Source organism: Zingiber officinale, chromosome 2A, assembly GCF_018446385.1.
Source record: "Zingiber officinale cultivar Zhangliang chromosome 2A, Zo_v1.1, whole genome shotgun sequence".
Lineage (NCBI taxonomy): Eukaryota > Viridiplantae > Streptophyta > Magnoliopsida > Zingiberales > Zingiberaceae > Zingiber > Zingiber officinale.
The window spans coordinates 155,830,301-155,845,966 of record NC_055988.1 but is presented as its reverse complement, the minus strand read 5'-3'; the positions used below and the strand labels follow the sequence as shown (position 1 = coordinate 155,845,966).

Below are 15,666 nucleotides of genomic sequence, written 5' to 3'. Positions count from 1 at the left end.
TCTATCTTTTATTAAACTTTGCTCTTTAATAATAAGTATAAAAACATTCTGTACTATCATGATTTTTAAAAATTAAATTTAGCTTGTAGGAATGGATAATGGACTTTTCTATGTTTCTAGAATTAAAAATAAACATATATCTATTGAGATATTGAAATCATGTTATCTTATTGACTTATCATGTTTATCACAATGACTAAATCTATTTAATAACATGTTTGCAGTTTATATATAAAATATTTAGTGTTTTTGAGTTGTTTACAGATAGATTATTTAGTTACTATATTGGTTGTTAAGTTTTTTGATTTTTTGACTGAATCTATTTTTTTGTTGAACCAGTTTTAGTACATATTTTTACTGGAATTGTGATGGATAAAGGTTGGATGTTTTTACCAAAACAAACTGAGGAATACAGAAAAGGACTTGAGAATTTTCTAGATTTTGCATTTTCTAATGCAAACATAAATGGAACAATTGCATGTCCTTGTGCAAGATGTAAGATTGGCATATGTGTTTCAAGAGAGGAGGCTTATGATCATTTGACGGTTGATGGATTTATTAAAGGTTATACTCACTGGGTTGCTCATGGAGAGATAGCATGTAGTGCACCTTCAATATCTAGTTCGGTTCTGTCTCGTGATGATGTAGATAACATGGAGGGACTAGTTCATGATGCTTTTGGGGTCCAACAACACTATGGTAGTACAATCAATACAGCAGGATTTGAAAAGGATAAAGATATTCCGTTTGGGGAGACTGAGAAATTCTATAAATTAATTGATGATTCACAAAAGGAGTTATATCCCGGATGTAAGAAATTCTCAAAACTTGCATTCATCATTCGCTTGCTTCACTTAAAATGTCTTGGAAAATGACCAATAAAGTCTTTAATATGCTTTTGGATTTGTTGAGAGAAGCATTTCCAAATGCCATGAAAGATTTACCAAAGTCATACTATGAAGCAGAGAAATTGATGAAGCAATTAGGACTTGGTTATGAAAAAATCGATGCTTGCCCTAATGATTGTACTTTGTACTGGGGGTTGGACAAGGAAAGAGTTCTCTGTAAAACATGCAATGAGCCTAGATGGGAAACATCTAAAGATGATCCTACTGGTGACAAGAGGAAAGTTGCATGTAAGGTTTTATGGTATTTTCCAATAAAGCCTAGGTTACAACGTTTGTTCATGTCCTACAAAACAGCCGTCCATATGAGATGGCATTCTGAATCTCGCATAAAAGACAGTTACATGCGACACCCAGCTGATTCCCCAGCTTGGAAAACGTTTGACCATAACCACCCAGAATTTGCGAAGGATCCTAGAACATAAGGCTAGGATTAGCTTCAGATGGATTTAATCCATTTAAAAATATGAGTGTGGTGCATAGTACGTGGCCAGTCATTTTAGTGCCTTATAATCTTCCACCATGGATGTGTATGAAACAACCATACTATTGGGGTTGCAAGGTTGCAAACATAGTCCCATATTGGAAACACATGGGAAAGATCATGGGTTTATAAGAGAAAAGATATCTCCATTGGGATGAGGCCTTTTGGGTAGAGCCCAAGAGCAAAGCCATGAGGGTCTAGGCCCAAAGTGGACAATATCATGCTATTGTGGAGATATCTAAATTCTTTTCGATCCAACAATTGGTATCAGAGCCCGGACTGCCAGAAGTTTAACCACCGACTGTGCATAAGAGCTATGGTCTGATTGAGTCATGTGAGTACAATATTGACCTTGAACAAAGAAAGTGGGGGCTCCTATATTCGGATCAAGAGGACCAGACACCAGACAGGAAGTCCTAGTTGCGACTAGGCAAGGAAGTCCTAGTAGGTCGGGTGGACCGAGGGGCAGGAAGACCTGGTGGGTCAAGGATCGGACATGGGAAGCCTATGGTCCTTTGTTTGAGGGGGGGATTATTGGGGTTGCAAGGTTGCAAACATAGTCCCATATTGGAAACACATGGGAAAGATCATGGGTTTATAAGAGAAAAGATATCTCCATTGGCATAAGGCCTTTTGGGGAGAGCCCAAGAGCAAAACCATGAGGGCTTAGGCCCAAAGTGGACAATATCATGTAATTGTGGAGATATCTAAATTCTTTTCGATCCTACACATACTTTATGTTATCATTGCTAATACCTGGTCCATCTGCACCTGGAAATAACATCGACATCTACTTGCAGCCCCTTATTGCAGATTTGAAGGATTTGTGGGAAGTAGGAGTGCAAACATATGATGCATCAACAAAACAGAATTTTAAATTGCATGTTGCATTACTATGGACGATAAGTGATTTTCCTGGATATGCAACCCTATCTGGATGGAGCACCAAGGGTAAATTTGCATGCCCGGTGTGCCACAAATTTACACATTCACGGTGGTTAAAAAATGGTAAAAAATATTGCTATATGGGTCACCGCAAATTTTTAAACAGTGATCATGAGTTTCGCAAAGATTCTCAACATTTCGATGGCACAGAAGAGTATGGAAGACCACCACCAATACTTTCAGGAGATACAGTAATCAATGAGTTAAAAAATTTTAAATTGAAATTTGGAAAAATAGTTGATGATAATCCAGAACTACCATTCAATTGGAAAAAGCTGAGTATTTTCTTCGATTTACCATATTGGAAAGATAATGTGATACGTCACAATCTTGATCTTATGCATATTGAAAAGAATGTGTGCGAATCAATTTGTGGGACATTGCTAGATATGGAAGGGAAAACGAAAGATAATATTAAATCACGTCTTGATTTGCAAGAAATTGGGATAAGATCAGAACTTCATCCTATTGAGAAGGGACCGAGTAGAGTTTACCTACCTCCAGCTTGTTATTCAATGGGGAAAAAAGAGAAGGGTACATTTTGCAAGGTTTTGAAAAAAGTTAAAGTTCCAGATGGTTATGCATCTAACATTTCACGATGCGTTCAACTGAAACCAGCAAAATTAATTGGTTTAAAAAGTCATGACAACCATATTTTGATGCAACAGTTGTTGCCGGTAGCACTACGTAAAACTTTGTCTAAATCAGTTCGGAATCCTTTGATCAGATTGTGTAGGTATTTCAGAGAGCTATGTTGTAAAGTAATTTCTCCTACTGATGTGGTTCGTCTGAGGAAAGATATTGCGGTGATTCTTTGTCAACTCGAGAAAATTTTTCCTCCGTCATTTTTTGACATAATGATTCATTTGACTGTACATTTGGCTACTGAAGTACAACTTGTTGGACCAGTTTATTATCGTTGGATGTATCCAATTGAAAGGTAATAAACAATTCTCTTATTGATATTGTTTTATTTAAATTATTATTTTCACTCAATAATATAAAATTTATATTTTTGATATAAGGTACTTAGGGACATTGAAGTCATATGTTCGAAATAGAAGTCGACCAGAAGGATCCATTGCTGAGGGGTATTTGGCTGAGGAATGTTTGACATTCTGTTCTTTATATTTAGCTGATTATGTAGAGACAAGATTCAATCAATCAACAAGAAATGATGATACAACTATCGGTTCAACATTTGCATTAGACGTGTTTACAGCCTCTGGTTTTGCACTTGGAAAGGTCATTGCAACTAAGTTTGATGATGAGACATTAAAGAAGGCACATCAATATGTGTTATTCAACTGTCATCACGTACAATCTTATATAGAATATGTTAATATATATTTCATCGAGTTTAAATATATAATCATCAATGTTTATCAAATCGTTATTCTTAATTTCAGTGAACATCGTCGGATTTTGAATCTTACTCATTCTGGTCTTCCACCTCACCAGATTGAACGTATGCATAGTGAGTCTTTTGCATCTTGGTTTGCAAAACATGTAAGTTTGTGGTGTAATTGTCATTAAAGTTATATATTATGATTTTTATACATATTTTATCTTTTTTTTTGTGATAGATCGAAAATACAAATCCTTCCCAGGATGATCCAATATCAAATGATCTGAAATCACTTGCCAGAGGTCCGAATTTCATAGGGATACGATATGAAAAATTCCTTTCCAACGGATTTAGGTTTCATACAAAAGAAGTGGAACGCAAGAGAAAAACTCAGAATTGTGGTGTTATTGTTCGGGCTACTACTTCAAGTTATTCAAGTATTAGAGATCAGAATCCAATATCAAGTGAACTTGATTATTATGGAATTTTGCAAAATGTGATTGAGTTAGATTACGAGGGAGGTCGAATAGTTGTTTTATTTGAATGTGATTGGGTCTCCAAAGGCAAACGACTAAAACTAGATGAGGATGGTTTTATGTTGGCCAATTTTACAAATGTGAAGCGCCATAACAAGCCTTATATTTTAGCATCCCAAGCCATGCAAGTTTTTTATGTGGAAGATCCAGTTGATTGTAATTGGCATGTAATTATCACCACCGATGCACGAGGACAGTATAAAATGCAACCTGTGGCAGATGTTGATACATACCTTCAAAGTTGTATTTGTAATCCTGAAGACGACCATGATCATGAAGAAATCGTTTGGGTTCGGGATGATGCTATAGGAGTTGAAATTGATGTTGATACATGATGAGATTCTGTTTATGATGAGATTTTGTCTAGCATATATAATTTTTATGTTTAATTAATATGATATAAAGTGATAGTAAGAGAGTAGATTTGCCATATATATATGTTATTTCACTGTTGACTATGGACCTTTTATTTATCATATCAATGGATATATAACTAACTTTCTTTTTATCTATAAATTGTAACTTTTGCTCTTGATAGGAATGGCTTGTGATGGTAAAACTATTGGAAAACCTCATTTTCAACATCAAGATAAGGCAAATACACAATCTCGAATTATGATTCCCAATCACGCAGCTCGAAATTCAAAAAGAGGTTAGAACTTTCTTCCTTATAATTATGGTTATTTCATGCTATTTATCCTACATAACTTACCTTTGATAGGATTGACTCTTAAAAGTAAAAATGTTGGAAAACCTCATTTTAAACTTCAAGATGGGGAAAATACTCAACCACAGGTTTTGATTGACAATCACGCAACTCGAAACTCAAAAGAAAGAGGTAGCATCTTATTTTATACATCAACAATCTATTGTTTTCTTTTGTATGATTGGATTTGATGCCATCTCTTTCTATTGATTCGAAAATCTATAGAAAGATTTTCAAATATGCAATCTATTGGTTTCAAATCAACAATCTATTGTTTTCAAATCTGCTAGTGTAAGTAATATACCAACCAACAAATGGATGGAGTTTGTAATACCAACATTGGGTTACCAGGAAATGTGGTTAGACTTTATAAAAATCCAGTAGGACTTCTATAATTTGCTTGCTGGTAAATGCTTGATTATGAGAAGCATGGTAATCTTTTTCTTATTGGTAAATTTGCTTGGTCGGAAATGTGCTGCTTGTTGTTATTGGTAAATGCTTGATTATGAGAAGCATGGTAATCCTGTATGCTAGTTGTTATTTGAGTTTTCTTGATCTTGCATACTTAACATACTAAATATTTGGTAATCCTGTATACTTGTTTTGTTCGTACATCACATCTTGTTTCCACTTCTATAATTTGCTTGCTGGTAAATGCTTGTTGTTATTGGTAAATGCTTGATTATGAGAAGCATGGTAATCCTGTATGCTAGTTGTTATTTGAGTTTTCTTGATCTTGCATACTTAACATACTAAATATTTGGTAATCCTGTATACTTGTTTTGTTCGTACATCACATCTTGTTTCCACTTCTATAATTTGCTTGTTGGTAAATGCTTGTTGTTATTGGTAAATGCTTGATTATGAGAAGCATGGTAATCCTGTATGCTAGTTGTTATTTGAGTTTTCTTGATCTTGCATACTTAACATACTAAATATTTGGTAATCCTGTATACTTGTTTTGTTCGTACATCACATCTTGTTTCCACTTCTATAATTTGCTTGTTGGTAAATGCTTGTTTCCACTTGATTATGAGTTTTCGTGTATGCTGTATACTTGGTAATCCCAAATTCAAAATCAAACCTTATTTCCACTTCATAGAACCTAAGCAATGTCCTTTTTTACCCACAATGCTCATTTTCTTGTTTTAGAATGTTTCATTGAACTGATCTCATTTTTATTCATGCTTTACCCATGATAGTGCATCAATAATACATTATCCCATACATCATGCATATCACATCTTAATCTCATTTTTTTAGACTTTTGAGGCAACGATAGCATATTGCTTATGAGAAGCATGGTAATCTTTTTCTTATTGGTAAATTTGCTTGGTGGGAAATGTGCTGCTTGCCATCAACATTGGGTTATTAGCAGGAATTCTATAAGTTGCTTGCTGGTAAATTTGCTTGTTGGGAAATGTGCTGCTTGCCGTCAACATTGGGTTACTAGCAAGACTTCTATAAGTTGCTTGCTGGTAAATTTGCTTGTTGCATAATGTGTTGCTTGCCATCAGCATGGAGCAGTAAAGTCTCCTTGTCAATAGTAGTTGTATTGCTATACTTGTGCAGACTTTAAAATATTAAGGTATTAACTTGTGCAGACTCAAGTTGTTTATATTTTGTTAAAACAATATTTGTGCAGATTTTCAAAATATTCAAGGTGCATCAAATAACCAAATAGATGAAACTTCAAATCAGAAAGACAATGATGTACAAGGTATTAGATATAAAAATATATGAAACTTGTGAATTTTTTATTTCAAAATATTAAGTTTTAATATACTTTGGTATAATGGTTATTTCATGCTTTATTTATCTTATATAACTTGTCTTTGATAGGAATGCCCCTTAAAAGTAAAAATGTTGAAAAATCTCATGTTCAACTTCAAGATGCAACAAATACTCAACCACAAATTTTGATTGACAATTACACAAGTCGAAACTTAAAAAAAAAAGGTAGCATATTATTTTATACATCAGCCATCTATTATTTTCTTTTGTATAACTCTGATTTGACTATTTCTTTTATATGTTATATACATTATTCAAGTCTATCATGCAAGGGAAATTGAGAATGTGGTAACTAGCAGAAAAGGTCAGAACACTCTTGTTTATAATTTAAAACTCAAGTTGTTTATATTTTGTTCAAACAATATTTGTGCAGATTGTTAAAACATTCAAGGTGCATCAAATAATCAAATAGATGAAACTTCAAATCAGAAAGACAATGATGTACAAGGTATTAGATATAAAAATATATGAAACTTGTGAATTTTTTATTTCAAAATATTAAGTTTTAATATACTTTGGTATAATGGTTATTTCATGCTTTATTTATCTTATATAACTTGTCTTTGATAGGAATGCCCCTTAAAAGTAAAAATGTTGGAAAATCTCATGTTCAACTTCAAGATGGGACAAATACTCAACCACAGATTTTGATTGGCAATTACACAACTCGAAACTTAAAAACAAGAGGTAGCATATTATTTTATACATCAGCCATCTATTGTTTTCTTTTGTATAACTCTGATTTGACTTTTTCTTTTATATGTTATATACATTATTCAAGTCTATCATGCAAGGGAAATTGAGAATGTGGTAACTAGCAGAAAATGTCAGAACACTCTTGTTTATGATTTAAAACTCAAGTTGTTTATATTTTGTTCAAACAATATTTGTGCAGATTGTCAAAACATTCAAGGTGCATCAAATAACCAAATAGATGAAACTTCAAATCAGAAAGACAATGATGTACAAGGTATTAGATATAAAAATATATGAAACTTATGAATGTTTTATTTCAAAATATTAAGTTTTGATATAATTTAGTATAATGGTTATTTCATGCTTTATTTATCTTATATAACTTGTCTTTGATAGGAATGTCCCTTAAAAGTAAAAATGTTGGAAAATCTTATGTTCAACTTCAAGATGGGACAAATACTCAACCACAGATTTTGATTGGCAATTACACAACTCGAAACTAAAAAAAAAGAGGTAGCATATTATTTTATACATCAGCCATCTATTGTTTTCTTTTGTATAACTTTTATTTGACTTTTTCTTTTATATGTTATATACATTGTTCAAGTCTATCATGCAAGGGAAATTGAGAATGTGGTAACTAGCAGAAAAGGTCAGAACGCTCTTGTTTATAATTTAAAACTCAAGTTGTTTATATTTTGTTCAAACAATATTTGTGCAGATTGTCAAAACATTCAAGGTGCATCAAATAACCAAATAGATGAAACTTCAAATCAGAAAGACAATGATGTACAAGGTATTAGATATAAAAATATATGAAACTTGTGATTTTTTTATTTCAAAATATTAAGTTTTAATATAGTTTGGTATAATGGTTATTTCATGTTTTATTTATCTTATATAACTTGTCTTTGATAGGAATGCCCCTTAAAAGTAAAAATGTTGGAAAATTTCATGTTCAGCTTCAAGATGGGACAAATACTCAACCACAGATTTTGATTGACAAGTACACAACTCGAAACTCAAAAAAAAAAGGTAGCATCTTATTTTATACATTAGCAATCTATTATTTTCTTTTGTATAATCTCTTAGTAAATTAAATTATAATATTATTGTATTATATGATACTTATCGTGATTCATCATATGATACAACATATCAAAATGAACTTAGCTAGATTTTACTATATTTTTCACTTTGAATCTTTACTTTTAATAATTTGTATAAATTAGATCGTTGAATAAAAATATCTTTTACTCATTTTTTATTTAGTGCATGTTGAAATGAATTCAAATAAATTTTTCAGTGCATGTTTGTTATCATTGTAACAACGACAAATTAATGAATCACGTAGGTTTAACTTGTATTACCCAAATCATATAAGTAACTTTGAAAATACATAAATAATATATCCTTTATCCATTTTGTATGCAATAGGGAACATAAGTCCTCTTTACTCAATAAAAACAAACAGTTTTTCAGTGAAAAGTTGTATTTGGATACAATAGTTGAACAAATAGATAGTCTTTTATAGCTTCAAATAGAATCAAATACCTTTATAGCAACTCTAATTGATTCAATTTATGCAATTGTATGATCTATGTCGTATTAGATTACATATTTATTCTCAACGTATCACACCTAACTACTCTTGTTTATATTTTGTTCAAACAATATGTAATACCCCGGTTCCGAGATTCTGGTTAAGTATGACTTAAAAGGTTAGATGATACTATCCATATCACCAAGGTGCACCTTCCTTTTCGGAAGCCCAAACTTAAGAACTCCAAAGTTAAGCGTGCTTGGCTTGGAGAAATCTGAGGATGGGTGACCTCCTGGGGAAGTTTTCCAGGGTGCGTGCGAGTGAGGACAAAGCACGCTGAAAGGACCTCCAGTGGTCTGTGGAGCTAGTCATCAAACCGATAGGTAATTCTGGTGTCGTTCCTGGTTCGGTCCGGGTGGGGCCCGCCCGGGCCGGGGCGTTACAGATGGTATCAGAGCGACCTTGCGACCGTGAGTGCGCCTGTGGTAGGAGCACCCAGGGCACCACCTAGCGAGGGAGATTCTGGGATTTGTTTGTGGTGTGATTTGTGGTTACACAACGAGGACGTTGTGTCTTTAAGTGGGGGTGATTGTAATACCCCGGTTCCGAGATTCTGGTTAAGTATGACTTAAAAGGTTAGATGATACTATCCATATCACCAAGGTGCACCTTCCTTTTCGGAAACCCAAACTTAAGAACTCCAAAGTTAAGCGTGCTTGGCTTGGAGAAATCTGAGGATGGGTGACCTCCTGGGGAAGTTTTCCAGGGTGCGTGCGAGTGAGGACAAAGCACGCTGAAAGGACCTCCGGTGGTCTGTGGAGCTAGTCATCAAACCGATAGGTAATTCTGGTGTCGTTCTTGGTTCGGTCCGGGTGGGGCCCGCCCGGGCCGGGGCGTTACACAATACTTGTGCAAACTGTCAAAACATTCAAGGTGCATCAAATAACCAAATAGATGAAGCTTCAAATCAAAAAGACATTGAGTTACAAGCTTCAAATAAGATTGTTGAAAATGATTTTATGGATGAAGAATTTGATCAAGGTAACTTGTGCAAAGTATGTAATAAATTATTTCACTGTATTTATTCAATCATTTATTTCTCCTTTTTTTCTATATGTAGATAGTGAAAGTGAATCTCCTAATGCTAAGAAGAAAACTAGAGGCCCTACATTTATGAAAGACATTTAGGGTCGACCTAGTACGCTGCCACGTATTAAGATCCAATGTGATGGTATGGGACGCCCTATAGGATCAAGAAGAAATAAATTTGCTGATTTTTTAGGTACTTTGGCAAGAAATGGTAAATTTTGTCCAATTGACGTGGAAGATTGGCATAAAATGCCCCTGGAAAATAAGAAAAAAATGTTAGATGTTATAAAGGTAATTGAAATGTTATTGCATAATTTTATTATTAAATATTTTTTTATTATTTGGGTAAATTTTCTAAATGTCTGTGTAGGAAAAGTATGACCTTCCTCCTGGAACAGAAAGTTGGACACTACGTTCAATATCAAAAAAATGGAGAAATTGGAAGTCAGAACTTAAAAAGAAGTATTATGATCCTGAGTTGCCAATGCAAGTTCTTCTGGAAGAAAGAGATAACAGAGCTTTGGTAGAGCAATATGTGAAATTAGTTATTCAGTGGAATTCAGAAAAATCAAAGGTATATAATATTTTATCTATTTAGAAAATTTTCATTTTTTACTTTTGTATCGTGTATCAATTTTTGAATTTAATATATTAGGAACGAAGTGAAAAAAATAAGATTGCTCGGAAGAAAAAAGATAATGAATTAGACAACTGGAAGAAGATCTTTTGCTCAAGTGCAACAAAAATTGGTAATTTATCATATTAATCTTATAATTGACATGCATTAGAATCTACAAACTTTTAACAACTGTAATTTTAGAGAAAAGAAAGGGGACGCCCTCCATCACGAGTCGAATTATTCCATGCTTGCTTTACTCATGCTAATGGAAGCCCCTCAAGCAACATTGTGGCGGAAAAATTGGTAAGTTAATTATAAACTACAATTATATTACTTTCAAAGATATTGGTTTTCATCATGTCTATGTATAAATTATGACTTTTGATTTTTTGGTAAAGGCTGCAATGAAAGAACTAGAAAATCAACTTCCTGAAGACGAGGATGATCAAGTTGGCCAAAATGACATATTTGCTCAAATCATTGGACCAGATAGACCAGGCCGAGTACGTATGTTTGGTGATGGTGTTAACCCATCTGATTTATGGGGAGAAGTTCCAAGCCGTAGTACATGCAACCGAATAGTGATGGAGCAAAGGACAAAGTTAGAAAAAATGGATGAACAAGTTAGAAAGCAAGGCCAACACATTGCAATGTTAGAATCAAAGATTTGCAATCAATCAAACCAAAACCTTGGTTCAAATTACAACAGTATACAACACACAACATTATCAAGTAGTCCATTACTTTCTGATCCAGTTAGTTTATCTCTAAGGGTAAAGTCTTTATCTAGTTTGCTTTCTTCCAAGCTATATATGTTTTTTGTGTGAGATTATAATTATCATGAGTTAGTCATTTATTGATTTCTTGTATGTGTATTGCTGCTTATTGAGAAGTTGAGAATTCAGTTAGATTGAGTAATAACGTATAATCTTATTTAGCATAAATGTTGCTACTGATGGTATACCATATTTGTTTTCATCATGACCTTCTCTTTTTGCCTTGTTAGGTTGGATGCTCTGTCTCGATAAAAAGTCTATTTGATTCGATGAAAATTGTGGCAAAAGGAGTTGTTCATAGCATGGATCCAAATACTGAAGTAGGAAGACAGGCATTGGGACCAAATTGGTGTGAAATACAAGTTCTAGTTCTCTTAGAACGGGAAGAGAGTTTGATTAGGCCATATGATCTTTTACAAAGGTTTGAGGATGCACTTGGAGGAATGATAGCTTGACCTTGTCATCTGGTATGATATGTAACTTTTTAATTAATTACTATTTATTGTATATGCCCATCATGTTATGACACTTTTTTATACCAATATCAATTATATTTACAGTTGACAGTTAATGAAGAAGACTTCTACTAGGTGCATTTGGAGTTTTGGGGCACAATAGTAAGGTAAATGTTAGTGTCTTTTTAAACCAATTATATTTGATGCTGTGGAATTTTCTCGGTTTATCATTTGGTAAAAATTTGCTAGTTTAAATTAAATTTTAATCTCTTTATTTTATGTTATTTTATTTACACAAATATATGAATTTTTATTGTAGGTGACAAGAATATTGGATTTTGTTTAAGATGTGATGGTTGAAGAATGAAGATGCACTACAAGTTTGGTTATGTTTTGCTTTATGAGACTTAATTTTTTTCTAGATTTAAAACTAAATACATTGGGTACATTTGTAATTGGTATATAGATATTTTTGATGTGACAAATTTATTATCCTTATGGATTAGAAAATTAATGACAATTATTGATTAGCATTTTAATTTCTATTTTAAAACTTTTTATTTGTATTTATGTTAATTTGTTATGTGCGTGAATATTATATCATGAAAATATTGAAAATGGATGACATCTTTCATAATATATGGATTTTTTAGGTCACAATAGACCATCAAATCCATTGGAGACTTTTAAAAAAGTCATCATAAATAACTTTTAATGATATTTTTTTAATGTCCTTATAGATTAGTATAGAAGACATTATAGACTAGTATAGAAGACATTTGTAAGTGTCATTACAAATTACATAATGAGGCATTTTAAATTAACCTTATAAATTATCATTAAGGACATTTTTTCTTGTCACTATAAAAACAATTCACGACACTTATAGTTGTCTTGTTAAATGATTTTATAGGACATATAAATTTATCATATTATTACTATAATAAAGGCATGTATCAATGTCATTACAAATCTTATAGTGACATTGTTGTCCCCAGGGCGTAGCACAGATGGGGAGTGCATGGTTCTGTGGCTGAAAGGTCCAGGGGTCGATCCCCGGGGTGTCACTGCCTGGGGTTAACGTCTCCGCCATGCACTTTCCACCTGTGTACCTGCATTTACCTCCCTCCATATCCGTGGGACCGGCTCTAGGGGGCCGCTGATGTGGCGGTTCCACATTTTTTATAGTGACATTGTTTTTGTCACTATAACAATTATTCATAACATTAGTGGTGTGACTATTTTTATGCTATAGTGACACTAGGAAATATCATAAGACTTTAGACGACATCACTATAGAGGACATTTTGACTTAATGTCACTATATTAAAAGTGTCAGTATAAGTAGTATATGAAGACACTTTTAAATACCATTAAAAACATATATTCTTGTAGTACGTTCATCATACACTTTAGATATATTCACTTAATTCATCATTGGAGGTTGAAGATAGATTCAAATTTATACCATCTACCTACATTCATAACACTTTTAAAAATCTAATCATCCAAAATAATAATTAATTAATTGGTTTGCTTTGGATAATGTTGAGATAAGAAGGTGAGCTTTGTAGTCGGCGATTTGACACACACAGTCGCTGGCTCGTGAAGATGCATGTCGATGCAGCAGCAACATCATCCATGCGGTACCCATCCAATCCATGCACTCATGCACAAGCAAAGCAGAGAGATGAACAGTGCGTCGACTGCATGAACCGACCCAGGAATTGAATGGCAAAGGCGTCATCTCGATCGTCTGCAACTCCAATTTCCACGTCTACTATTTAATTTACTACTAACACATTCTGTACGCTAAGATAAGTATGAAAGGCTTGCTCTTGACTCGATCAATTAGATCAGATCAACTAATGAGTCTGCACTTGTCTTTTAATTCCATTCAATGCCAAACATTCATCTCCGGCAGGGACACATAACAAGCACAGTGCAAGTCACAAGGTGCCCAATTGCATTCGCAACAATTCATTGTGATCCCGGTCGTCCGTCCAAGTCTTCAAATTTTTTTTTCTTCATTACTTAAAGCACGTAGTTGACCTCCTCCTTAATTACAAGCCAAACTTTGAATCCCACAGAGAAGTTAACTACTGTCAACTTCGTCCACACCATCTCTTGCTTCTTCTCAGCTATATTAATCACTATATATAAATTTTTTTTACAAAACTAAAAATCCAAAAAACCCTCTTTCCAATCTTTATACAACCTCTTGCCCTCTTCTCAAAAAAAGAAAAAAAAAATTAAAAAAAAATATTCTCCTCCTTTAGCTTGTGATTTGTGAAGGTATCACATTTTCCGGCCCTTAGCTTGCCTCCCTCCCCTTTGGCCTTTTGATTTTGGCATTTTGAAAACATATATCATATTTATTTGTTATTCTTTACGTGTTAATTGTTAGTTTGGCACTTTTGAAATTTCATCTATTTTGATAATAGTAATCTTAAATCTTTTCCATTATTTTGGAGGGTTGATTGTTGAATATTTGTTAGTTTTATCATTTAGGATTGATTCTAAGTATTTATTTTTTTTAATATATGCCTTGATTTTTTTTTAGAACTATGTAATATGTTAAAATATTTTTCAAGAAAATCAAATGTTCAACATCACCATTTTATGAAAAACAATGTACTAATACAAAAAGGAGTTATGAAACTTATGTTGAAAAAAAAACTCTCAAGAATCTTCTAATAAATTTCATATTGGTTAAGATGTAATTGATTTCCTGTCAACTACAAGACTAAGACTGAGGATTGTGAATTATGAATTTAATATCCATGAAAGTGTTCGAAGAGAGTATTATATTTAAGTTCATTCCAAGCCCATAATCATAAGTTCAAAACTATAGATTCCAATAACTTTGATTGGTTGAAGTATAGCATTACTAAGGATGCTGCATTTTGTCTATATTGCTATCTTTTTAAGGGTGTGGGGAGCAAGAGGGGGTGGTGATAAATTATTAACGAAGGTTTTACGTGGGGGTCCTAATAGTGCTCATAACATAGCTTTAAGCAAATGTCGAGACTTACTAAAAAAAAAAATTATGAGATCACATGGGGTTCTAATAGTGCTCATATTTTAAACATGAGTTAACTAATTAATCTAATACAAGTTTCACACTTTTGATTAAATCTAGTATATTGTTTAAAATGTTTCATATTTATTAATATACTATTTTTATTTCAAACTCTTAAAATGAGGCGACTGATAAAAACTGGGTCTAGAAATTTAAAAATGCAGTTTTTAAATATCATAATTGTGAGAAAGTCAAATAAGTAAAGGAGACTATATACATATTTCACATTGATATGCATATAATTTCTTTTTAATGTGGTAAAATGAAGACAGATGCGTCCTAATCATTGACCATTGGATCATATATTCTTCATCAGTCCCAATTACATATAAATGAAGACAGATGTGTCCTAGGTCTTTAAGAATTCAGGAGTACTCTATTCGGGTTTAACAAATCACATCACATTAATCACACAGAAGTTTCTCAACTCTTGACAATTTCTTCGATCGTCTAGATGATGAAGACATTCAATTTTGATCCTCGAAATCTTCCTTGCTAACAAACTTTCTAGGAAATTTGTTAAACTTGATTCCTTGCTACAAAACTTTCTCGGAAGGCGGCACCTTCCTGCTGCACAGGTCAACCTCGATCGCTTGCTTCTTGTCAGCTAATAAATCACTTAGAGAAAGCCAAAGTTGCTCATACTTGAACTGCCTACTGATCGTAGCTCATTACCTTCCTGCACCAA

At 33.1% G+C, this 15,666-nt stretch overlaps 2 protein-coding genes across 2 annotated transcripts; both read left to right on the top strand.

Moving 5' to 3' along the window:
- The first annotated feature begins 368 nt into the window (after window positions 1–368).
- LOC122044160 lies at window positions 369–1,330 on the top strand. Its single transcript, XM_042604694.1, has 2 exons — window positions 369–810; window positions 918–1,330. The coding sequence occupies exons 1-2, from the start codon at window positions 369–371 to the stop codon at window positions 1,328–1,330; spliced, it is 855 nt and encodes a 284-aa protein (XP_042460628.1).
- A 796-nt stretch (window positions 1,331–2,126) lies between these two features.
- Window positions 2,127–4,553, top strand: LOC122044159. Its single transcript, XM_042604693.1, has 4 exons — window positions 2,127–3,274; window positions 3,360–3,632; window positions 3,744–3,843; window positions 3,921–4,553. Exons 1-4 carry the CDS (start codon window positions 2,127–2,129, stop codon window positions 4,551–4,553), a joined length of 2,154 nt encoding a protein of 717 aa, XP_042460627.1.
- Window positions 4,554–15,666: the final 11,113 nt, after the last annotated feature.

Bases quoted from the DNA above. Each gene is read 5' to 3' on its own strand.
- LOC122044160 (XM_042604694.1), top strand. From the start codon at position 369: ATGGATAAAGGTTGGATGTTTTTACCAAAACAAACTGAGGAATACAGA. The intron at 811-917 runs GTAAGAAATTCT...TGTTGAGAGAAG, and splicing joins AAAGGAGTTATATCCCGGAT to CATTTCCAAATGCCATGAAA.
- LOC122044159 (XM_042604693.1), top strand. From the start codon at position 2,127: ATGTTATCATTGCTAATACCTGGTCCATCTGCACCTGGAAATAACATC. The intron at 3,275-3,359 runs GTAATAAACAAT...TTTTGATATAAG, and splicing joins TGGATGTATCCAATTGAAAG to GTACTTAGGGACATTGAAGT. The intron at 3,633-3,743 runs GTTATTCAACTG...TCTTAATTTCAG, and splicing joins AAGAAGGCACATCAATATGT to TGAACATCGTCGGATTTTGA.